Source organism: Nicotiana sylvestris, chromosome 1, assembly GCF_000393655.2.
Source record: "Nicotiana sylvestris chromosome 1, ASM39365v2, whole genome shotgun sequence".
Taxonomy (NCBI): domain Eukaryota; kingdom Viridiplantae; phylum Streptophyta; class Magnoliopsida; order Solanales; family Solanaceae; genus Nicotiana; species Nicotiana sylvestris.
The window spans coordinates 91,324,151-91,350,814 of record NC_091057.1 but is presented as its reverse complement, the minus strand read 5'-3'; the positions used below and the strand labels follow the sequence as shown (position 1 = coordinate 91,350,814).

At 36.7% G+C, this 26,664-nt stretch overlaps 1 protein-coding gene across 1 annotated transcript; it reads right to left on the bottom strand.

Moving 5' to 3' along the window:
• Positions 1–1,410: 1,410 nt before the first annotated feature.
• Positions 1,411–14,063, bottom strand: LOC104240380 (hypothetical protein At1g04090-like). The gene is made up of 3 exons (XM_009795222.2): positions 13,995–14,063; positions 4,174–4,342; positions 1,411–3,166 (listed from the first exon to the last, which is right to left on the bottom strand). The coding sequence occupies exons 1-3, from the start codon at positions 14,046–14,048 to the stop codon at positions 1,644–1,646; spliced, it is 1,746 nt and encodes a 581-aa protein (XP_009793524.1). The 5' UTR covers positions 14,049–14,063; the 3' UTR covers positions 1,411–1,643.
• Between the last annotated feature and the right edge of the window lie 12,601 nt (positions 14,064–26,664).

The following is a 26,664-nucleotide window of genomic DNA, read 5'->3' as shown; positions in this document are numbered from 1 at the left end:
TTTATGTTTGATTATTGAATAGCCTCATTTTTGTTTTAGTGATCATGTTAAGTTTAGTTGTTTAAATCAAGTAGATGATTTGTCATTTGAGCTAAAAGGAAGATATTATTGGTTGGCTTAACAATTTAATGGGTTCTGGAATGGAAAATTGAACATGAAGAAGAAATTAGACCTTAAATATCTAATTTATTTTATTTAATCGCTTTTTTTTAGTATCGCAAGGAGCATGCTTAGGCCGACCACATTTGGGTTGGCAAACCTTTAGGATGTTCTTGTTCTAGCTTCTTTCGAGGCGAGAGGTCGTTCCCTTAGTTAAATTTATCCGGGGAATGTCCCAAAGGATTTGTATATATTTTATTCCGGGGTATGCCGCGAAGTATTTGTACTTAAAGATCGATAGTAGAACTCGTAGTATTTTTGTTTCTAGTTTTATTTTTCTTTTATTAGGTGGGGACGACCTCGAGCCTTTTTGTGTGTTTATTTTTCTGTAATTGTTTTACCTCAATTCGAATATTCTAAAAGCCGATTAGATCAAGTATGCAACCGTACTAGTTACGGGACTTGGGGAGTGCTTAACACCTTCTCCTCGAGTCAAATGAACTCCTTACCCAAATCTCTGGTGCGGACTTGGTTTTAGAGTCTGAAATGTTTTAAAAGGAAAAATCATTTTAAAAACGGTGACCTGACACACCGAAATCAAATGTCAGGTGGCGACTCTGAGTTGTTTCTTTTAAACACAATTCACTTTCGAATTTAAAAACCCTTTCAAGCTTTACTACAACAACTGATTAGCTGAACTTCCCTTATTCACGCCTATTTTTGCTAATGTATTCATGAATACAGTAGCTTAAATACATCTAATACATCTTATAACAACAGAAAACGTATCTACAATCCGTAATATAGCAAATTGTATCTATAAATAGCTAATTACCACTAAAAGATAATGCTTTATGAAATTTCTTTACAAAATAAACTTTAAGCCTGTGGCAATAGAAAAATAAAACTCCTAAAATAAACTGTGAAAACACAGGCGCGAGTAATCAATTTTGTGGTGGAGTAATATTTTGTCCTCGTCCTAGTCGAGGCTATTGATGGATCACTATCCGTCATTAAATTGCAACTGATACCCATTTGAATTATAAAGACTTATTATTCTAGATTTGTGGTTATGACAACACTCAAAGCCATTCTCCTTCGTTGGATTTGATTTCTAGTTTGTTTATGAGAAAAATTTAGTTGTGCTTATTTGAGTTTTAGTCTTGGAAGACTATTTTTAAAAAAAATTATTTTATAAGGATTTATATGTTATATATCAATCAAATATACTGTATGATTTGTGTTATAACCTCCGGACGGCGAAAAATTGCTAAACTCCAAAGTATTCTAGATGATTTCCTGTTGTTAGGATTATGAGAAATGTCACCTGAACAATCTCATTAGCACTAAACTTCTGCATCATCTTTTGTTTCATGCAATATTTCCGGATCACTTCTCCAAATTTTCCATGCAATTTACAACAAACAACTTTCATCCAATCCCATCTTTTTATTAAACAAATCTTACAGGAATTGTGGGAAAAATAATAGTAAAATAAGTAAAAAGCTAACCCCTTTTTTACCACAATCGATAATGTACCATGTTTAACCCCTTTCATCACCATTCCACATGTCCTTAAACTTGGGTCCGGTTGGTCCTTCTTCACCCAACACCTCATTTGGTAGACTTTTCACAAGTTTCTCAACAGCCTTCTTCAGTTTCCCTGGCAAAAATCTCTCCACTTTTTGGAGTTCATTTGCAATATCATAGCTGATTTTTGGACCCCATTCTCTAGCATAGTTCAACCATGCTGGTTCAACAATTGTTAAGTATTCAGCAGCAACTATTGAATAGTTTGCTCCAGTGTCCATCATCTGCCCTTTTGCTGTGTCATTTCTTAAGCCTATGTTGCTATTCCCCTGCATATTTTTCCCTGGTTGGGCATAAGAAGCATGACCGTGCAACGAAGAATAGGCCACGGGTTTGTTACCATTTTGGAATTCAAGCTGAGAAGCAATTACCCAATTCCCTCCACTATGTTGAGAGAAGTACACACCTTGTAACTCACCATTGAAGTTACTAATCCTTAACGTAACGTGCTCCCAATCGCCAACGTGCTGTCCAATTTTCCCTAATGGAATAGTCATGAATTCGATTTTTGCTCTAGCTGGGCCATTAAAGGGGTAAAATAGCCATAGAGCAATATCAGTATACGTCGCGCCAAACATTGGTTTAATGTGTAAATAGGCTGTAGCAGCCTGCAAATCTCCTTTCTTGACTTGATCTTTTGCTGAATCATCAGTTGGCAAATCCAACCAAAAAGCACCATCATTTGAACCACCTTGAGGAAGATTTGAACCATTTGGCTCAATCGCAACTGGTGCAGATTCTTGCCCTTTGGTATACAATAATGCTCCATTCTGAAAAAACCAAGTGATAGAGGAAGGATAATATTGTTCATCAGGATGGAAATAATACAAAGGAGAGTAGGCTTGAAACAGTGCTTGAACTTGGTTCAAATTTGGCATAGCAGATAAATTAGCTTTGACATTTTTCAAACAAGCTAATGAATCTGCAGTTCCATTATTTGAAGCAACAAAAGCACCAGTAGACACTCCTAAAGCATTGATTCCTCTGTCTCTTGGTCTTGATGAATACACATTCAATCCATTATTGCCCCAAATCCAATCATCACTTTCAGACACATCGGTTAAATCAGAACGAACACAATGAATTTTGTCAAGAGAAGGCTTTTGAGGCGACGTTGTTACAACGTGGCCTACAGCTTTATAACCTTCAGGAGGAATTGGCAGCCAAATATAGCCAACACTATCCTGCTTGATATTCAAGTTCTCACTACTCCATACAAGTGTATAGTCAGTTGGCATCTTTAGCGTGTCTCCTGTTGAATCTTTTCCAGCAAGAACCGATCCGAAGAGGGGCAAATTGTTAGGTTGGCTATAGGAGCCAAGCATAAAGAATCCATTTGGTAAATTTGATGGTTCAAAAAATGTAGCTCCAAGATCATCTGGTCCACCTTCTTGAGTAGCCCAAACTTTAGCCAATGATGATATTTGAGACACTTCTAAACCTCCAAGATCAATGACTCCAGTAGCAAAGCCTTGACCTAATATTTAAACAATCAACATAAACAGAACAATTGATCAGAGTAGCCAAAAGCAAAAAAGCACAAAAAAGGGCCAACGTCTTTTGGATCTTTAAGCCTAAACCGCAACTAAAGTGTGGGCTTTAGCAACAAAAAAAAGCGCCAATGAACAAAATATTTACAAAAAAATAGACATGTAACGCAAGAAATATAACTATAAGTTTATAATACAAACAATAATTACTAAAATTTCAGCAACGACTTTTTCTAATGCAAGTATTAATGGCGGTTGGTTCCACGGCTCGAACCCTCTAATATTTGCATTAGGGCAAACTGTCTACATCCAGAGGGGGAGCCAAGATTTGAAGCTTATGGGTTTAGGATTCAAGTTCTTTTAACTTACTGGGTTCTAACTTAATAGCTTGTACATATTCAATGAATTTCTTAAGACAAATATAAGGTTTGAACTAAATCTAGGGTTCGGCCGCAGGGGCGGATGTACCATAGTAGGTATGGGTTCAACTGAACCCATAACTTTCGGCGCAGATCATAAATTTATGTGTAAAACTTCAAGTGAAATTGTAATAAATAGTAGACATGAACCCATAACTTAAAAAATATAACGGGTTCAATGCTAAAAATCTTAAAAGTTGAACCCATAAAATTTAAATTTTGGATTCACCTCTGTTCGGCCGAACCCGTAGCTGAAGGGCTGGCTCCGCCCTTATCTACATCACACCCTTAAGGTGCAGTCCTTCCTCAGACTGTATGTGAACGGGATGCTTTGTGCATCGGAATCTCTTTTTTATTCTATTTGCAAAATATATTTATTGTCTAGTGTTGTGATCTTGAAGACATAGCCCATCGATGAAAATAGGCATGCCTTAGCAAGCGTCAGCTAGGCAAAGCGCACAACTTGGGCTTCACCGAGCTTTAGAACTAAGCGAGCGTTTAACAGCACCAGAAGTGATGCGATACTAGAAAAGCAAAAATGATAAGATAATGGAAGATTACACAATAGAAAGTACCTGAAGGCCAAGTGGGCAATGGAGAAGGAAGCTTAAATGGAGTATCAATTGGACGTGAAATATTGTTGTCATTATCAAGATTTGAACTTCTGTTCCCCATAGTTGAATCTCTCAAGGAATGACTTGAAGGAAGTGCAAGGAATAAAATGAGGCAAGCAACAAATATATTCTGCAAAAGAGAAAGTTGAATAATGTGAAGGAACAACTAGCTATGATTTATAAGCTAAGAGTTGAATGGGTAAATCGTGCAAGGAAACCTTAATGTGATGGTTATATAATATACTAAATAATTTTTCTAGCCTTGACAAACTTATCTTCCTAGTCGTTGACAATATTAAGAGTATACCTGCCAAAATCTTGGCTTCTCTGCTTTATTTTACTAGCTCGAATTTATATGTATAAAACAAATTGCACATTGCACGTTCTAGTCAAATGGTCAAAAGGGTTGAGCTAAAGCTTAGTAATTTCACACAGGCCAATTTTAAAAAACCACATTTCTTGATCTTGAATTTAATCATAGGCTCAACAAGCATCTTCCTTGTACGAATAATATATATAGATAGGTAATGTTTCACACGTTTAGGTCCTTAGGAATATGATAAACGATGCTACTCATTGCGTTCAAAATCATTGTTGACATTTTTTTAAAAAAATTACATGTGTCACTGCGTTCAATTTTTTAAACTGAAAATTTTCTAACTTATAAATAGTACATACAAAAGATCGCAAGAGAGACCAACATGTACTCTTTTTTTTTTTATTACAATCTTTTCACCATTTTATTTAAGTTTCCTTTCGTTCTTAAATACAAACGCTATCAAGTCAAAATTTCGTTTCTCTTAAATTTTATGGAAAAAACAAGCTAATGCGACCAGGAAGTAAAACAAAAAGGTTGTACAGATAATGGCAGCAACTAATCATAGATTAATAATTGATACAGTTAGGTAGTCTATTAATAAATACGGAAACGAAGTCCAGAGAGCTTAAAAATAAAAGGGTCTTCATCATTTGGAGGCCAGGGGCAACTAATTAACTTAATAAATCACTAAAATAATAAGATTAATGTTTGCTTCTTGAGCGATAGCTACCAAAAAGTAAATTAAATTGATAGTTGTCTACTTGTCTTGCTTTCTGTGGTTGAATTCTTGACTACTCGGGTATTTGTGGAATAATATTCTTCAAGCTAAGTTCTTAGCCATATTTGAAGCTATAATCTTTATTTAGATTGCACGTCATGTGTTTATCACGATGTGATGCTGATAAAATTGGCTTTCGTGTGGTTGATGGTTATGCCCAGGGGTGTATATGGACTAGGTTGGTTCGATTTTTATTAAAATCAAATCAAATCAAATATATCGGTTTGGATTGGTTCGGTTTTGTCGGGTTTTTCGCTTTAGTATATACCAAATAAGTAAATATGTGTTTATAAGTTATTTTGCTACTTAAGTATTATTTCAATCTTACTTTGTTAAATTTTTTATAAGTAAATATATACTTAGTAAAAATTAAAAAACTTGACAAACATATTATCTATTAAAATATTTTATGGGAGAATTTTCTTAGTAACACATGATATTTAATTTTTTAGTCGTGCGACAATAATTTTCGTTGATGTACATTTTCAAGGTTAATTAACCACTTTAAATTAGGGTTGGGCATATATCGGGTAAAACTGATAATCCGAACCGTTAATTGTTTATTGGGTTATCGGTATCAGGTTATTGGGTTAACAGTTCGGTAACGATTTAGAATTTTATCACTATTGGGTTATCGGTTCGGGCCTCGGTTTGCCAATTTTGTTAATGGGTTAACCGATAACCCAATAAGAATTAATAAAATTATGACTTTACTCTTAAGTATATACAAATGCGAGGGCTTCAGTTCATTCTCTCATATTCTTTCTCAACCGCACTCTTCAGTTGCTTCATCTTTATTCTTCGTACACCTTTCTAGTTACTCCTAGCGTAAGTCTTTAGTATACTATATGTGAGTTCTTCTCTTTTTTGCTTAAATCCAGTGAATTATCTTCTCTTTTTTGCTTATCTCTAAATTGAGTTATCTTATCGGGTGAACCGATAATGATTGATAACCGATTAACTGATACCCGATAACTGATATCTTATCGGTTCAGTTATCGATTTATCACATTTGTAAACCAATAACTGATATGCTAAACCGATAATATTCATAACTGAACAGACTGATGTCCACCCTTACTTTAAATTCGAAAAAGATATAAGAATTTAATAGATCTTGACATATGAATATGGAAGAACAAAGATATTAACACATTTCAGTACCACTTGATAAGAGAGTGATCATACAACCTATTATTTAAGGTTAATAAATATGGAGCATTTCATATTCATTTAATACTATATCCAGTAAGAGAATATATCCCACATATTTCTAGACATTTTTTAAAGAAAATTTTATATAAAATCTTAAAAGTACATATAAAATTATATATTTATAAGTCGGTTTGGTTCGGGTATTTTTACTCAATACCAAACCAAATCGAACCAAACCTAGTCGAGTTTTTTAATCGGTTTAGTTTGACCTTTCGGTTTGATGCGGTTTTCCGGTTCGGTTATACACCCCTAATTATGCCAATAACTTTGTTACTAAAAAGGTATTTTTTTTCTATATTATTGTCTAGGTAAAAGTATATCCTTTTGTATTTATTTTACAAAATAAAAATAAAAATGTTGCAGTACCTATTGATAAGAATAATTTTCTATAATAATGAAGCAAGATGATCTTGGGTAACGTTTTTGTTTCTTTTTATTCTTTACGTTCCTTTATTTTAATTAGGGGTGTACATGGACCGGATTGGTTCGATTTTTATCAAAATCAAACCAAACCAACTATATTGGTTTGGATTGGTTCGGTTTTGTCGGGTTTTCAGATTTTTTTTGTTACATGAATATTATTTCAATTTTACTTTGTTAAAATTATAGATAAAGCTTTGATAAGTGAATATATGTTTAGTAAATATAGAAAAAAATTGACAAACATATGATCTATTAAAATATTCTAATGAGAGAATTTTTTTAGTAACACATGATAGTTATTTTGTTAGTCGTCTAACAATAATTTTTCGTTAATTTACGGTTTCAAGGTTAATACATGAGAGAATCCCAAATATTCCTACATTTTCTAAAGAAAATTCACTATAAAGTCTTAAAAATATAAATAAAAATTATATATTTATATTTCGATTTGGTTCAAGTTTTTTTACTTAATACCAAACCTAGTCGGGTTTCTTAATCGGTTTGATTTAATTTTTCGATTTGGTGTGATTTTCCGGTTCGGTTTGAACACCCCTGCATCTAATGTAAAGGTCCTATACTATGACTGCTTGAATATGGATAAAATATACTTCCGGCGACCAAATTTAGATAAATAACAGCAGGAAAAGTACTTATATCTTAACAATTTACTTCAAATAGACTTAATTATTGAAAATAAAATGTTAAAAGGCATATCAATACTTACCACATGTCCACATGTAAATATTACTATTTTAAACGAATCAGAAGAAACAATTTTTTCCGTTGTTGTCAGAGAACAGGAAAAAAGAACAAGAAAAAAAACAATTTTATAAAATAGGACGGTGACAATATTATAGAAGCTAATTAGCACATGGAAACGGTAGTTTACTAACTATGGTCCACTAGTTGAAATAGCATGATCTAACCAGTTTTCGCATTGGTCATTCAAAAATAGTCAGTGTTTGTCAAGTCATTAAAAATAGCCACTATTTTACTGTAACAGAGACCGGTCCAGCATAATATACTAGAGTTCGGTGCACCTGTGTATGAACTTCCAACATATTATGCTGGACCGGTATACTTTGCTGGCTCCAGTATAATATACTGGAGACTGGAGCACCGGTGCTCCAATGCTGGAGTATTTTTTCGGATTTTGAATAGTATTTTCGTTCAGATTTATCTTTACATAAAAAGTGGCTAAATTTCAATTACTTTTGAGACTGTAGCTATTTTTGAATGATCACTTGTAAATCCGACTATTTTTGAATTTCTCCCCGTCTACTAAGACCGCGTTGAAGTGGGCCATGGCGTTGATTAGGCTCCAGCACCAACCGTGTTTAACATTTGCTAAGCCCAACTACATACTAAGTTTGGAGTTGTTTCTCTTTTTTAAAACGATATTGTTCGGGCCTAACTTGTGTATATTTTAATGAAATTTTGGTGTCGCTCTCTACTATCTTCCTTCAATATAGGTATTGGATATCTTCTACCATCAAGGCTTAAATAGTTACTACATAATATTTTTTTACCTTTGTTGAGATATGAACTATTTCTTTAGCCGATGGTCTACCAAAAACCTAGGAGTAAGGTTTGCATACACATTATCCTCCCCAGACCTCAGTTGTAGGAATTTTTTGAGTTTGTTGTTGTTGTTGAAGAGATATGAACTATGCTATTTCGTCATTTTCATTGACGGTTAGGTCATACCTTTTGAATGCCTAAGAGTTATATTAAGTATGGACTTCTAATGTATAGACTATTTTCTGATTTACATTCTAACCTCCTATTTATTATTGATCATTGATTTCAGTATATTGGATTCTTGGTTATAGATCTATTTTCACCCCTAAAAACAACACTCTGTTTCATAGCTGCAAAAATAGAGCAGGAAGACTGCATTTTCTCACGGGGAAATCACATTATGTGGAGGTGAGAAATGAAGAGGGAAAACATGGTGACCTTCAGCCCAAAGCTTTCCATTTATGACCAAGTCCCCCCCAAACTAAAGTAACTCAAATGACAGTGATTCCCAGATTACAATGGTATTTTGTGTCTGAAATGGTGAATATTACTATTAATCCGCTTGGTATTAAATCATCAGTAGTCCGGTTGTTAAACTTTGGATTAATTTGGTAAATGTCTTATTTTTGGATACTTTAATGATCTATAATAAACTTACTCCCAAGTGTACTGGACACCAGGGGCGGATTTAGGGGGCGCAAGGGGGTTCACCCGAACCCCCTTCGCCGAAAAAATACACTGTATATATAAGGCAAAATCTGTTTTTTACCTCTATATATTAAGTTTTGAACCCCTTAACACAATCCAAAAGTGTAGTTTAGTGGTCAAGGGGGTTCAAAATCTACCTAAGGTCATTAGTTCAATTCCCACTAGATACAAAAAAGATAATTTTGAACCCCCTTCGTAGAGATCCTGCCTCCGCCACTGCTGGACATACACAAGTGGACAATTACTGTACTTTTTAACTATTAACATTATATTTCTTTTTTCTTAAAGATGCAATACTAAAAATTCTCAAGTTTCCGTAGATGTGATGCATTCAAATATTATACAAATACAGATTGAATATTTAAGAAATGAACAAGTATAATGGAGAAGCAAAATATATAAAGGAATTCTACCAGATAATTCATGCACAGAATGATTACGAATATATTTGGGCACGTACAATTACTATCTTATTGCATTAACGACTTTTGAATGACATTGTCACAAAATAAATCGTTTTAAGTGCCAGTTATTGTTAATGCCAAATAGCCCAAAGGTACTGATTTATATGTTTTGTATTTTCTTTTCTGTATTGATTTCACATATCTCATCCATTTATTTTAAATAAAATATGAGAAACCGATTGGTAATTGAATATATATAATTAGAATAATTAATAATAAAGTGGTTGGAGAATAAAGAGAAGATAAAATTGACTTTTTACCTATAATTATTCTAATAATTATTATTTAGCCATATTTTAATATTCTTTAACGATTACGCGAAGCGCAGATAAATTACTAGTTATATATATAAGTGTATATAACATGTATTGAACACCTTTTTTCGGGGTTTGCTTTTACTTCTTTCAAATTTGAACACTTTTAAAAAAATTATTTTTCGCATTATATATATATATATATATATATATATATATATATATATATATATATATATATATATTACTCATGCATTAGGTGGCGTAGAAAAAGTCATACACTTATTTTCCACGTTTTCGTTACTTTAATCATGTTAACGTGTTTTCATATGTTAGGCTTCTTATATGTGTTTGTAAACGTTTCTTCCTTCGTCCTGTTCCCTTTTCTCAGTTCCTCGTTCCCTTCCCCTTCCTGCCCTTCCTTTTACTTTATTCCTTCCATCAATTTATATGACAATGGTCAAATATGAAAGGAGATTAGAATATTCATTAAGATTTATGTATTTATTAATGTTAATGGAAGAAAATAATAAAATAATAGTGATTAAGGTAGTTTCATAGAGAAATTATTACACTTAAGTATTATTTGAATAATTAAATGTATTTGAATTCATAGACGTTGTAAAAGCATGATATAAATGGAGAAATAAAAAAGATTTTGGGACGTACAAAAACGGAGAGAATGTTGCATATATAAATAGAAATAAATTGAGTATATAATTCATATTTTTCCCTTCACAAAAAGATATGTTTTAGGGTTTGCAAAGAAACGAATAAATTAAGGAGAAAATGGTAGTACTAAAAGAATAATAAGATGCTAGATTGACAATTAGAAATGGGTGCATCTAATGCAAAAAGACTCACCTAATCGTGTAAAATTTTATTGCACATTTCACGGGGCATTTGCATCTATACTCACTTTTTGGGTCACGTTTTAACTTGTGTTTGCTTTGCAAAAAAAATTTGCAAATGTACCCACTTATTCGCATCACTTCAACATACGAGGCTGAAGTAGCAAAGGCAATCACGCAAAACTTCAGCATTCTAATAGACGGGCCTGAAGTAGCAAGTGTGTTGAATCAAGTGTGTTGAAGTTTTTATTTGTAATTGCTGAACTTAAGCATAGTAGCTGAAGTTTTATTCTCTATTTGTTGAAGTTTTTGTTTGTAATTGCACTAAATAAGCTGAAATATTTTTGTCCTGGATTCATTAGTTTTGTCATTAAGCTTTTTCAAAACTTCAGCAGAAGATGCTGAAGTTATTTAATTCATTTATAAAAAATTCAGCACTAAATAAACTGAATTTTTTTTGTCCTAGATAAGCTTTTTCAAAAACTTCAACAGAAGATGCTGAAGTTATTTAGTTCATTTGTAAAAACTTTAGCACTAAAAACTGAAGTTTTTTGTCCTGGATTTATTAGTTTTGTCATAAAGCTTTTTCAAAAACTTCAGCAGAAGATGCTGAAGTTATTTAGTTCATTTGTAAAAATTTCAGCACTATATAAGTTGACGTTTTTGAAAAAGCTTTCTAACATACTAGATAAATAATCAGATTGCCAACAGTATCTAAATCATAAATTTTGAAAACAATAAACGTGGAAAAAACAAAATTATCATTGTCTAGTAACTTACGTACGTGGAAATATTCATAAATTATTGTCTAATAAGTTACAATATTATTTATAATTTGTTTTTAAATAATCTGATAAACATATTTATGGCAATTATCCCATGAACTGAAGTTTCATAGCAGCACCAACAGCAGCAGAAGAAAGAAGAAAAAGAAGAAAAAGAAGAAAACGAAGGAGGAGGAGAAAGGGGGCTGAAGTTGTTTAAAAAGTGGGTACAAGTTAAAACTTTATATAAAAAATGGGTATAAATTAAATGGGGGCGACCAAATAAGGCGCCCCGTGCAATTTTTACACATTTCACTCAAAAAACCCAGGCCGTGATTTTATTTTGGATCCTAACGAAGCTGGCATACATTTGTTTAGCCCAATTGTAACCTAAGTACAGACCCATATTTCACCCAAAGGCCCAATCCTAAATTTCTTTGGGCAGCCCATCTAAGCTAGTGGCCTACTCTTCTGTCGGCTAAGCCCCAACTGTTTCCTAGCAGCCCAATAAAGCCGGTAGCCTAGTTTCCACAGTGGAAATTATGCCAGAGGGATCCTTTTATAACCAACATTTATATTTTGACCCCTTAAAATTTAATTTTGATCAAATAGCTCAGCACCAAAATTTGAAAGTTCGCTGTTAGAATTTTAAAGCTCGTACCAGAATTTTCTATTCTGACAGCATGCTTCAAAATTCTAGTAGTGTGCTTCAAAATTTTGGTAGGGTACTTTAAAATTCCAACAATGTACACTAACATATTGTCAACGTGCTTTAAAATTATGGCATTGGGACTATTCTTTTAAAATATTTCTTGACGGGGTCAAAATTCAAACGGTGACACAAAAAAATCCTATTTGTGCAAATCTCCACCTAGTTCCTACCCGCAAATCATCACATCCCCGCCCCCTTAGACATTGAATATCTGGATAATACTTCATTTGTTTTAATTTGTTTGAACCTTTTCAGACTATGAGGTTCAAATTTACTTTCTTTTTTTTTAATTTGAATTAAAATATAGATTCCTTATGTTTTTCAAGATAATTTATATGTTTAGAACTACACAAAGAGTACTATAAGTCACCATAATTAATCTATATTATATTAAAAGCACGAAGACCCTAAGCGAAATATCGTTCGTCTTATTTACCCCTCTAAAATAGAGTTCACACTGGACAAAATAGTCATTTTATTATTTTTCTTTATATAGTATTAATCATTCAATTTACTTTCCTAATATTTAGAAATAGTCATTTAATTACTTTCTTATTTAGGACCTTGATTTAGAAAAGTGAAAAATACATTCCTAAAATTCCTACCATAAGTAAATGAGAAAAGTACGTTTTAGAGAAGGAATTAAAATATCTTCGATTCCTAAAATCTTAAGTTAATTAAAAGAAAATATATATTTCAAGAAGGAATCAAATTATTTTAAATTCTATTTTTTCCTATGCATAAATAGAAAAGGACAATACATTAAAAGGAAACTCTTAGCTGCTTCTTTTATGAGCAATTTTTCGGCAACTTTGTCAAACAAAAAGTAGAATCCTTTATTCCTTTTAAAAAAAAACTTTTCTATTTACGTGCTAAATTTTGAAATGTTATATATTTACTTTGAATATATATAATTATGTAATCCTTAAATATAATTATTTAGGAAGGGATTGGGTGGAATGAGTTCTTTTGGAGTGTTCCTACTTTCTCATGTGGTGCATAAGTTAGAGTTAAATAAAAATCTTTGAGATGAGAAGAAACATAAGACTCAAAAAAGGGGATTAAATTGGGAGTGTGTGGCTGACGGCCTACGAAGATGACTGAAATACAGATCGGTTTACCTAAATTATAGGAGTGTATAGGGTACATGCAGAATAAATTTGTTCTTTTTATATATATTTTATTGATTAACACGATAGATACGTGCAACGCACGTACACTAAAAACTAGTAATTCTAAATATTTAAACATTATTTGTAAGAAATATAGTGAAAGAAAATTTTATTTGACTTCTCAAATAATAAAAGATTCATTCTTTTTGAAACAGAAGATTTATTATTGAACAGTTATAGAGATCCATATTGTTTTCCAATATTAAGTGAGTTTGATATTCAATGTAAAGAGTAACGGTGGAATAAATAAGATGTCTCCACCATTAACATAAGTTTCAATTTTGAGCCCGGCAAATAGAGAAGACTTCCTCCTTTAATAAACATTACTATAAGGTATGAATCTTAGTGGGAAAAGTTTTTCTATATTTTTTCAACTTCATTACTTGGTAAACTCGGCAACATAAATTGGAACGACAGGATGATGAAATTTTTTAAATATTAAGATTAAGAATAATGTTAAAAGTATTGGTAGGAGCGAGTAGTATGGAATAAGATTATAGTACAATTAAACACGCTCAAAGAAAGGGAGGAAATCGGGAATGGAAAATAAAAGAAAATGGAAAGAAGAGATAGCTAGAGAGAAAGAGTTGTTCATTAATACCTTGAAGAGAATTATGCGTAACAGAAAGAGTCGAGACCAAAATATTGACGACATGATCGGCGTCGAAACCGTCGCAGCTCTACTGAATTTCGTCTCACCGTCGAGCTCGCCGTGCGTCGTCGCCGCCGCCGATACACACAGTCACATACAATACAATGACTACCGGAAGCATTCACTGTCACAAAAACCTTCAACGAATTTTCTGGTTAATTTTTGGGAGCAAAATTGAAGAATATATAGTGTTAAGCTGTAAAACAATGACCATGGTTTGAGAGCAATACCAATACTCAAAAAAATATTTGATCGGAGAAGATCTCTCCGCTTCTCATATTCAGATTTGTGTATCATAATCTGCATTTGAGATAAACTACAATATCTGTTAAAGAGAGTATTCTTAGGGATGCATTTTTCCTAAATCTACTGTTATTATTAGTTCCTATAGTTATGGTGTGATTTGGGGGTTACAGATGTAAGCTTCACCTGTTTATTAGCTCTTAATTATCTTTCTTTTACTTAATTAGCTGGAAGATACGAAAATGGATAAATCACTGCATTCAAACTTGGAAAATTACGATTTAACTCAAAATTATTAATCAATAGGTACGTCTTTCACGGTCCACACAATTTTAAAAAGATATATTTTGTGACTGAAAAGTTTTGTTTTGTTTTGTTTTTAATTATAAAATTCAACGTGTAGTTTCACTTCTAAAAATTATAAAATTAACGGATAATTTCAGAGACCTCCCCTTACGTTTCGTTTTATCATACTGACCTCTCTGTGGTTTAAAATATTACGTTTACCTCTCTTATTTTGGTATTGTTGTAATATCTTTTTATCTATTTTGATTAATGCAAATCACTTATAATCTAACCAATTTGTACTTTTCAATGTAATACTTTTTTTGGATTAACTAATTTTATGAGTAACTTTTGAAGAAATTTAATGAATAGTGAAAAAAGGAAAATAACCTATGAGACTGAAAACTTTTTCGAGAAAATGGATGTTTGATTAATGTTTTTCATCTTTCTTTCCCTTGTGTATAGATATTGATTCATTCACACAACAATTTACTTCTCGAATCGATGAATTAGAAGAGATGCCAACCGGCAACCGTATTTGAAAACAACGATTAGTGGATATTGGTACTGTCACTGCACAACAAGCAAAGGATTGGGGATTCAGTACTGTTAACTTCCCCGCCATTCTTGTAACTGTCATCTGTAATCCGCGCAATTGTGTCCGCACCCCTCTGAGTGGACGAGAAAGAAAGGATTTCTCGGAGCAATCCCCCAGGCTCCAGACCCAGGAGTCAACTTTTCCGTATGAGTATTCGGTAGTTTATTTATTATTCTTTGGTTTATTTATTAAACTTTTAATATTGTGGAGAATTTAGGAAAAGTACAAATTGGATCAATATTTGTACAAGTATTCTCCTAAAGTTTCTACTACGTTGAACCAACGGTCTCACGTCAATGAATTCGTCGGCATAACCCATCGCCACCGGCCAATTGTATGGTCATTAAAATTATATGATCATTGGGGAAATCCGCAACCGCTACAATCTTTGCCACAGCCTCTGGGCGAGAACTTTTGTATACGGTCGAAATCAGATGCCTCCGATTTATAGGCTCGAGGGTCCGTCCTGAGCCCAAGTTTGGGCAAGATCGAGTACGAGCCCGATGGATCAGATCCGAGCTCAGGATGCAATGTCTGAGGATCAAAGTACAATGTATGCCAAGGTCGAGTATGCTCGACCCCGAGATAGTATCGTTATGGACTCGTACCAGAATGGGCTATATTCCTGCCACGTCCCCAAGATCATGGCGCAAATCCCGGAATATGATTGTACGATTCCGTACTAGGCGGTTAGATAACTATATCAAGAATATTCCTTACTGTAAATAAAAATATACCTTATTTAGGGTAACCCTATTATATAAAAGGGACCCCAATCATTTGTAACATCATCTCATCATTGGCAAGAATATATTATCCTACTTTTCTCTCTTACTGTTCATCATAATTGTCCTTTATATTTATTCTTACTTTATTTCTCTTAATCCATCTTGAGGTCACTATTGCAGAGTAACATTGGTTTGATTCACTTATTTCTTTCGCTTCTACTTCATATTTCTTGATTATTAATTGGTATTGAACTAAATTACATATCTTTAATACCACAAATCAAATTTAATTCTTACTCGTATTTTCGAGGTAAACAGTTTGGCGCCCACAGTGAGGCTAAAGATAATAGTAATTATTTCTTTATTGATTCTCATTACACACGTTGTTTTACACTTTTTCTTGTCAAGAATTTTTGATTCCCATGTTGAAACATGTCTAGTTCACAAAATGTACATATTCATGACAACGAAGGTCTTGGAGAAAACAACAATGCAGGGGTTGGTGTACTACCGATAAACCTAGGGAAAGTACTGTCACACCTCCTTTTGCCGCGCCCGAGGGGCGCAGGGGGAGTTTTTTCCAATTAAAGGACAATCGAAACGGGATTGGTTTAATTATTTCAGAGTCGCCACTTGGGAGATTTAGGGTGTCCCAAGTCACCAATTTTAATCCCGAATCGAGGAAAAGAATGACTCTATATTATGGTCTGCGTACCAGAAATCCGGATAAGGAATTCTGTTAACCCGGGAGAAGGTGTTAGGCATTCCCGAGTTCCGTGGTTCTAGCACGGTCGCTCAACTGTTATATTCGGCTTGATTATCTGATTTTATACAAGTGTGAACTTATGTGCAAAATTTAACTTTTAACCGCTTTTATCATTTACTGTTTTTATCAAGAATTGCAACGTTGTGAAAATGTATCTCGAACCGCGTTACAATCAATGTACCCGTGGTCGTCGACACACTTTGACTCCGTTGAGATTTGGATTTGGGTCACATAAATGTGCACCCGAATTAAGGAGAGTAAATTATTAAGACGTGCCTAAAGCAACTAGCGTATTTGTTGTTTTGGGTAAGGCCGAAAAGTTCGCTAAACGACCTGTCCCGAATTCTAAGTGTTTTAATATATATACAGTTGGAGGGCCCCGTAGCTGTGTACATTTTTTATTTGGCGAGGCTCATCTCAATTTTTTTTAAAAAATGAAATTGCAACGTCATGGACACGCATCTCGAACCACGTCACAATCAATGTACCCGTGATTAGAAACACATTTCGACTCCGTTGAGAATTGGATTTGGGTCACATAAATGCGCACCCGAGTTTAAGAAGGTAAGATTTATTAAGGCGCGTCCTAAAGAGTCTAACGTATTGTTATTTTTAGGAGAGTTGTGAGATTTGCTAAACAACCCGTCCTGGAACCTAGATGCTTTGATAATACACATTTAAACAAGGGCCCCGCGTCTGTGCGTTTTGTTTATTTTCATCGAGGCTCATCTCGTTCTTTTTTTTTTATTATTTTTTTTAAAAGGATATCCTATAACACCTACGTTTCTCGTCGTGTTTGTCTTTATCAATTGAAAACAGTAGATAGTCCTAATTAATTAAATGATTGCAAGTTGTTTGTAATGACATTCAGAAAAGCTAAAAAAAATTCAGAAATGAGGTTGTATGTACAGTCAGCCGAACAAACAATTATAGGCCCAAATCCAGCCCATGCGTGATAGGCCAGACCTGGGCCTCTGCCTGTTCTACGCGGGCCTACTTGGTTTGCTTCGATTTGGGCTCGACCTTCATGAGGTTGAGGCCCTGAACTGATTCTTTGTTTTGTGAAATGAGTTTATCAATTTATGTGACAATATGGCAAAAGGAGAAAGAACTTTAACTAAAACGGATAGCTTTCCTATTTGGCCTACATTAGAGAATATACTACACCATCAGACTAAGTCTGAAATACAACTTATTACACTGGGCATATTTTCACCTAGCAGTATACATACAAGGCTAGCATTCGTTAACCTACATTGATATGCTTAGTATGTAGGCTGCTTCTATTGTCCAAACAAAAATGTAACTATTTCATGACATTTAGAGTAACAGTTCATGTACATATATAAAAAAACAATCTGCAGGTCCTCTCTTTTGCATTCATGCTCAAACTTTCAGTTACATTTGTGGTATTAATTGTGTACCTGGTATGGAGGACAAAGAAGGAAGGAATGGTCAGCTAGGCAGTATGCAGTAAACACAGCAACAACAGATACACAACAAACACAGCAACAACCAACTGAACCAAGTGTCTTCCACAGCCACAGACAACCAACAGTGATCTCCCAGAATACAAGGACTAGCAGATAGTCGAAACCGAGCCAGCAATCCCAGGAAAGAGTAAGGAAATAATAGTAGTAACTGAGGGTTCAAATGCAGTAAAACTAACAGTACAACAACCAACAACCAACTCAGCCAATGCAAGCAACAGAACTTGGCCAAGACAGCTTTGACCAATATGCACTCTTGTACAACTTTCAGGCAGTGTTTGGTTACAATGTCTATTGGAAACTACCTTGTGTTTACGCTATTGTGATTTGGGACTCACTAGACCTCTCTTCAGACTAAAGTTTTTTTCTTTCTGAAGACTCAAAAGTCCAGCCCTGTTTAAGTTATCAAAATGGCTTATTTATAAGCCGAAAACCAGTGCAGTTAAGCTGCCTTTTTTGCTGCAACTTGCAGCCTGCCCATACTCTTTAAAGCCCATGCCTAAGCATCTTTTGGTGTCAGCCCCCTTTATTCCCACGCCTGGTTTTGTTTAATCAGGAGTTATGGGCATCATTTTTTATTCAATTTAAGTCCCATACTCTTATGTCTTGTTCCCCATTGGCATTAATTTAATCCCAAATTAGTACCCTACTTGTCAGCTCATTTAAACTAATCATTTTTGTTCTTTGCAAACCCCAGACTACCCCTGTTAAACCCTGGTTATCACTGTCTTGACCCTTTGCAGCATCAGGGCATTTTTGAACTGATGAAAGTTCAAATTCAGGACTGCCTAGACTGAACCTTTCAGTCATTTTTCAATGCAAACAAACTATTTCAAACAATGCTGGGGCCTTCAATCAGTGGCAAAGTATCAATTAGTCATGCGACATTATTAGCTCGTTTGATTCATTAGTTATAGAAACTAATCAACGACATTTATCGAGTCGACTATACTAATTATAGCAGGTAATAATCAGTCGCTCACATAAACAATATGTTCAGGGACCTAAAGGGCATCAGACAATTTTGTGTTCAATTACTGGGAACCTATATAAGTTTATTCATTTGACGACTAATCTAATCGAACATGTTCATCACAGAATACATTCAAATCATACACAGAAAACAATTGACCAAATAAAAGGTCTTTACAGAGATGAAAGAAATCCAAAAAAAATAACAAAATAACAACCAAACACAAAGAGATATGCTGACAACTTATTTAGAAATAAAACAAAAGAAAGGAAAACTTACCAAAATGTTTAAATCAAACAGACCCAAATCTGATTCAACTTCGAATTTTTGAGGCCGAACAAACTTTAATCAGGGTGTTCTCACATGAGAACACCTTGATTAAGGTCTATTAGACCTCAAACCCATGTCAAAACTGGCCGGGTTCCCCAGGTGCATGTGTTTCAAGTTCTGGATTTCCAGATCTGGATTTTTAGGAGTTGTGGGTAGATTCGGACCAAACCAAGCTTGGTTTGGTCACGAGGAAGGTCAGGGGAGTGTCTGGTATGAAGATGGGATGGTTTGGCATAGATCCGGGTTCGACTCAAATCTTCAAATGAAGATTCGAGACGAACGGAAGTGATTCGAGGCTCGTGGTTAGTGGATTTGTGTTCAGGACAGTGAGGTGGTCCTAGGGTGTTCAGGAGGTGGCCACCGGCGTCCATGCCGCCGGTTTTAATGGCGAGGGATACTGGGGCGGCTGCTAGGGTTCGAGGATGAGAAGGGGCTGTGTTTAGGACGAGGGTGTACAGTGGGGAAGGTGGGGTTTGGTTTGGGGGCGTGGGGTGTAATGGAGAACTTATATATGTATTGAGGATTTAGATCCTGGCCGTTGGATCAAGTGAGATCTATGGCCAGGATCCATCCACTTAGGAAAGACGGTGTCGTTTGGGCGTGATGGTGGGTGAGACCGGGTAAAGGGCATGGATCGGGCCATGTTGACGGGTTTAGAGGAGGGCCTGGATCCGTTGGATCAATGGGGTTGGACGGCTTAGATCATCTTGCCTGAAACGACGTCGTTGAGGCGAGTTGAACAGCCTGATCTGGACCGTTCGTTTGAATCAGATCAACGGCTTTGGTAGGGATGCCGATACGGCGTCGTTTGAGTCCGTGTTTGGGCAGGCTTGTTTTGGACTGGATCAGAGTGCTGGTTTGGGCCTGTTTTATTTCATTTCTTTTGGGCCCAAACCGGTTTTCCCTCACTCTTTTACTTTTTTTTTCTTTTAATAATAATAAATAAAATAGTGAAATTAAAATCAACAACACTGTGACATTTCCACATAATTATCACAAAATATTCAAGTAAGTTAAACCACAACCTAGAACGAACGACGCACATATATTCATATTTTTGAATTTTCTTTTAACGACACATATACTTTATATATATATATATATATTATTTTTGTATTTTCGTTTGATAATGACTAGATGCAAAATGGACAGACCCACAAACACATGTCACGGACAGATCGAAAAATTGTACAGCGAAACCATTTGTCACTATTTTTATTTTCTTTTGGAGCGATTGTCCGTAAAGCAAAAATCACGTGCTTACAGCTGCCCCTCTTTGCCCGAAGACACGAAGGGTTTTCGCGCAAAGATAAAGCGAGCGATTTTTGCCCGTCCGAATACTCCGTGTGAAGCATTTTTTGAAAAAGATTTGACCGAACCTTTGCTTCAGAGGTTTCCTACATATCCTGGGCTGAACAGGAATCAGGTCAATGTAGTTCGGGAAATCTTTGGTAGCTGGGACTACCGTGTGACTGTAGTGTTTGCTGTTGTTGTGCGCTGTTGTATGCTGCTGTAGGATGCTGCGGCTCAACCGATCTCCCTATTACATTGCTTTAAAAGGAAAACAAGAAGCTAAACTAAACTGAGGATCCTGGAATCTTATCCCTCTTCAACTTGTTCTTGTTGCCTTGCTTTCTTGTCGGCTAACGCTTTCCTCTGATGCCTTTATCTTGTGACTTTGGGAGATGATGTTGGTCCTTTGCTGATGTTTGAATGCCAGTTTTCATCACTTTGCTTGATCTGCTGGGGATACGGCTTTCTTCTTTAAATCTTCCAATGGTTTCTTTAGTGGTATGTTTCTTCATCAGCATCGTTATACTGGGCATGCTACAACGTTCCCAAACTGCTTCTTTTGAGACGCGTTCCTTTTTCCTTTTGAATTGTGCGCTTGCCTCTGCAGTTGTCTGCTTCTTGGTGCTGGGATTTCATTGTTTCCCGTTTGGGGATCTCTGTTGTACCCTTCCGTCTTCAGGTGGGGTGACTGATTCCACAATCTAGAGCTGAATGTAGTCCCGCATTATACTGGTGGGCGACCTAGAACTTAAAAGTATTCCCGCATTATACTGGTGGGCGACCTAGAACTTAAATGTATTCCCGCATTATACTGGTGGGCGACCTAGAACTTAAAAGTATTCCCGCATTATACTGGTGGGTGACCTAGAACTTAAAAGTATTCCCGCATTATACTGGTGGGCGACCTAGAGCTTAAATGTATTCCCGCATTATACTGGTGGGTGACCTAGAACTTAAATGTATTCCCGCATTATACTGGTGGGCGACCTAGAACTTAAAAGTATTCCCGCATTATACTGGTGGGCGACCTAGAACTTAAAGGTATTCCCGCATTATACTGGTGGGCGACCTAGAACTTAAATGTATTCCCGCATTATACTGGTGGGCGACCTAGAACTTAAAGGTATTCCCGCATTATACTGGTGGGTGACCTAGAACTTAAAAGTGTTCCCGCATTATACTGGTGGGCGACCTAGAACTTAAATGTATTCCCGCATTATACTGGTGGCCGACCTAGAACTTAAAAGTATTCCCGCATTATACTGGTGGGTGACCTAGAACTTAAAAGTGTTCCCGCATTATACTGGTGGGCGACCTAGAACTTAAAAATGTATTCCCGTATTATACTGGTGGGCGACCTAGAACTAAAAAGTATTCCCGCATTATACTGGTGGGCGACCTAGAACTTAAAAGTATTCCCGCATTATACTGGTGGGCGACCTAGAACTTAAAAGTATTCCCGCATTATACTGGTGGGCGACCTAGAACTTAAAAGTATTCTCGCATTATACTGGTGGGTGACCTAGAACTTAAATGTATTCCCGCATTATACTGGTGGGCGACCTAGAACTTAAAAGTATTCCCGCATTATACTGGTGGGCGACCTAGAACTTAAAGGTATTCCCGCATTATACTGGTGGGCGACCTAGAACTTAAATGTATTCCCGCATTATACTGGTGGGCGACCTAGAACTTAAAGGTATTCCCGCATTATACTGGTGGGTGACCTAGAACTTAAAAGTGTTCCCGCATTATACTGGTAGGCGACCTAGAACTTAAATGTATTCCCGCATTATACTGGTGGGCGACCTAGAACTTAAAAGTATTCCCGCATTATACTGGTGGGTGACCTAGAACTTAAAAGTGTTCCCGCATTATACTGGTGGGCGACCTAGAACTTAAAAATGTATTCCCGTATTATACTGGTGGGCGACCTAGAACTAAAAGTATTCCCGCATTATACTGGTGGGCGACCTAGAACTTAAAAGTATTCCCGCATTATACTGGTGGGCGACCTAGAACTTAAAAGTATTCCCGCATTATACTGGTGGGCGACCTAGAACTTAAAAGTATTCCCGCATTATACTGGTGGGTGACCTAGAACTTAAAAGTATTCCCGCATTATACTGGTGGGCGACCTAGAACTTAAATGTATTCCCGCATTATACTGGTGGGCGACCTAGAACTTAAAAGTATTGAAATTGCTTTCCCGTTCTTCCGAGAAAATTTTCGACAATTGGCAGAAAATTTTCTGCCCCGGTTTTTGGTGACTTCCATGGCGGTGCATCTTGCTGCCATCATCAATCCTTTGTTTTCCTGCAGCAGACAAAAGGATTTAATCAGTTTTAATCGTGGTGGTAGAGGGTGCCTTTCTGGCGAGCAATTTTTCTCTCTTCCCATTTTCTTGCTCTTTGTCCCCATAATTGGTTGGCGGGCAAAGTTGCCTGTTGGGGGTCTCTAGCCTGCTGGGGATTGGTTTTCAATTTATCCCCTTTTCTGCTTTCTTTTAAAACACATGATGTGGGAGTCTGCTTCTAACTCCCGAAACCACTCCCTTTTGGAGCTTACTTCTTCCAACATTTCCGAGCACAATCCCTGCATTGCCTGGGGCCAGCCTTTAAGACTGTTTGTATTATCCTGCATTGGATGAATTCCCCTTCGGTTTCTGGTAGTAAGCTTTGACAAATCCTTCAAAGACACATTTTTTAGGAAAAGAAATAAAGATATGGAAAAGAGAAAATCTTTCTGAACCAATATTTTGTGGGAGGAGACAATCAAAAGAACTTATCTGGAGGACACAACTGGTCCCCGTGATCATGACGTGCACCATAGATTCCCGACCCAGTCTATTTGTATCAATCGATTTGCCGAATGGTCTGACTTGCTGGGGATGATAAGTGACTGTCCATGCTGTTGCAAATGTGGTAGCTTTTGTTGATTCTGTCTCGTCGCCTCATAGTGCCCTTCGAGGGGTTTTCACTGATGAGACTCTCTCTTTTCTCTCATCTCCCGGCGCCTTATGGTGCCTGTGAGGGTTTTCACCAATAAGACTCTCTCATTTCATATCCCTCATCTTACATCGCCTCTCGGTGCCTGCGAAGGTTTTCACCGATGAGACTCTCTCATTTTATTTCTTTCGAGGAATCGGGGCGTTGTAGATACGACCCTCTCTTCTGGAGACTCCTTTGGCTATCAATTCATTCCCAGTCTTACGATCCTCTTCTTTGCTGGGGATTGGTGTATTATTCTCGGTCTTATTTACCTGACTCGACATCTTTTGAACATTGATCGGGAGGTCTTTTGGACGTTGAATGTTGGTTCTGGTGTGGAGTTAAAGAAAGGCTATGAAAAATGAAAATAATTTGATGGGTGATGTGCTACAACTTTTGGAATCAAACCTTTGTTGGAATTTTTAAAACATAACTTCTGTCCCAGGTTTCTTGCTTGGGGAATTTATTTTTTATACTTATGTTGCGCTATGTGCGTTACGCACGCTTTACGCACACTATGTACATTATGCATCGTATATCCACTATGATGCATACTATGACCGAGCCGTGAGGCGCCTACGTATCCTCTTTGAGGAATCAGGTCAAACGTAGTTCCCACGGTTTTGTATTCCTTTATGATTTTATCTTTTTTTTTTTTATGTCCTTTCCATTAGTGATTCCAAAAGAGGGGTATGAAAGAATTACTTAAGGCTCAAAGGGGGAAGCAAGGGTTAAACAGTGTTTGGATAGAAGAAAGAATTGCCTCCGTCATCTCATTATCCAACAAATGCCAAATACAAACAAATAAACCAAAAATTGCCATAATTAAAGAAATTACGCATAATATCTCTTGACTGCATCTGAATTGATAGCCATGTCGACACATCTACCCTCGACATCTGTCAAACACAAAGCACCGTTGGACAATACTCTGGTCACGATATAAGGCCCTTGCCAATTTGGGGCGAATTTGCCTTTTGCCTCGACCTGATGTGGGAGGATCTTCTTTAACACCTGCTGCCCTACCTCAAACTTCCTGGGGCGCACCTTCTTGTTATATGCTCTTGCCATTCTCTTCTGATACAGTTGACCATGGCACACTGCTGCCAATCTTTTCTCATCTATCAGGCTCAACTGTTCCAATCGAGCTTTTACCCATTCATCATCATCAATCCCGGCTTCAGTGACAATTCGGAGGGACGGAATTTCGACCTCCGCCGGTATCACGGCCTCAGTTCCGTATACCAACAAATAAGGAGTTGTGCCTATGGAGGTCCGGACGGTAGTGCGGTACCCCAATAAAGCAAAGGGTAATTTCTCGTGCCATTGTCTGGACCCTTCCACCATTTTTTGCAGTATCTTCTTGATATTCTTATTGGCTGCTTCGACTGCTCCATTCGCCTTGGGACGATATGGGGTGGAATTGCGGTGTGTAATCTTGAATTGTTGGCATACCTCTTTCATCAGGCTGCTATTAAGATTCGCACCGTTATCCGTGATGATCACTTTTGGGATCCCAAATCTGCAGATGATATGGGAGTGAACAAAGTCCGCCACTGCCTTCTTGGTTACCGATTTGAAGGTTTTAGCCTCAACCCATTTGGTGAAGTAATCAATGGTCACTAGAATGAACCTGTGACCGTTGGATGCTGCTGGCTCGATGGGCCCAATGACATCCATGCCCCATGCCACAAACGGCCAAGGTGCTGACATCGTATGTAACTCTGTTGGCAGAGAATGAATCAAATCTCCATGTATCTGGCACTGATGGCATTTCCTCACAAAAGTGATACAGTCGCGTTCCATGTTGAGCCAATAACACCCTGTTCGAAGGATCTTTCTTGCCAATACATATCCGCTCATGTGCGGTCCGCAAACTCCCGCATGTACCTCTTCCATAACCGTCATTGCTTGACTGGCATCTATGCATCTCAACAATCCCAAATCCGGGGTTCTTTTGTACAATACTCCTCCACTGAGGAAGAAACCATTCGACAAACGCCGAAGGGCTCTTTTTTGGTCTCCAGAGGCATGTTCTGGATATATCCCCATTCTGAGGTATTCCTTGATATCATGAAACCAGGGTTCGCCATCTGCTTCTTCTTCTATGGCATTGCAGTAGGCGTGCTGATCACGGACCTGGATGTGTAGAGGATCCACATACATTTTGTCAGGGTGGTGCAGCATTGAGGCTAAGGTGGCCAAGGCATCCGCAACTTCATTGTGAACTCTCGGGATGTGTTTGAACTTCACCGATCGAAATTGCTTGCTCAGATCATGCAAACATTGTCGGTATGGTATGAGCTTTAGGTCTCGTGTTTCCCATTCACCCTGAATTTGATGCACCAAGAGGTCCGAGTCTCCCAAGACCAAGACGTCTTGGACATCCATGTCAGCAGCCAAGCGCAGACCCAGAATGCAAGCCTCATATTCGGCCATATTGTTGGTGCAATAGAAGCGTAGTTGAGCCGTAACAGGATAATGCCGTCCTGTTTCAGAAATGAGTACTGCTCCTATTCCAACCCCTTTTGCGTTTGCAGCTCCATCGAAGAAAAGCTTCCAACCCGGTTCCTCAGGTAATTCCAAATCATTCGTATGCAACACCTCTTCGTCAGGAAAATACGTTCTTAAGGGCTCGTATTTTTCATCAATGGGATTCTCTGCCAAATGGTCTGCCAGTGCCTGGGCTTTCATGGCCGTCCTCGTTACGTAGATGATATCAAATTCTGTGAGCAGAATTTGCCATTTTGCTAACCTTCCCGTGGGCATAGGTTTCTGAAAGATATACTTCAACGGGTCCAAACGGGATATGAGATAAGTAGTGTATGAAGACACAGGTAGTGCTTCAACTTCTGAGCTACCCAAGTCAGGGCGCAGCATGTTTTCTCGAGTTGAGTGTACTTGACCTCATGTACTGTGAATT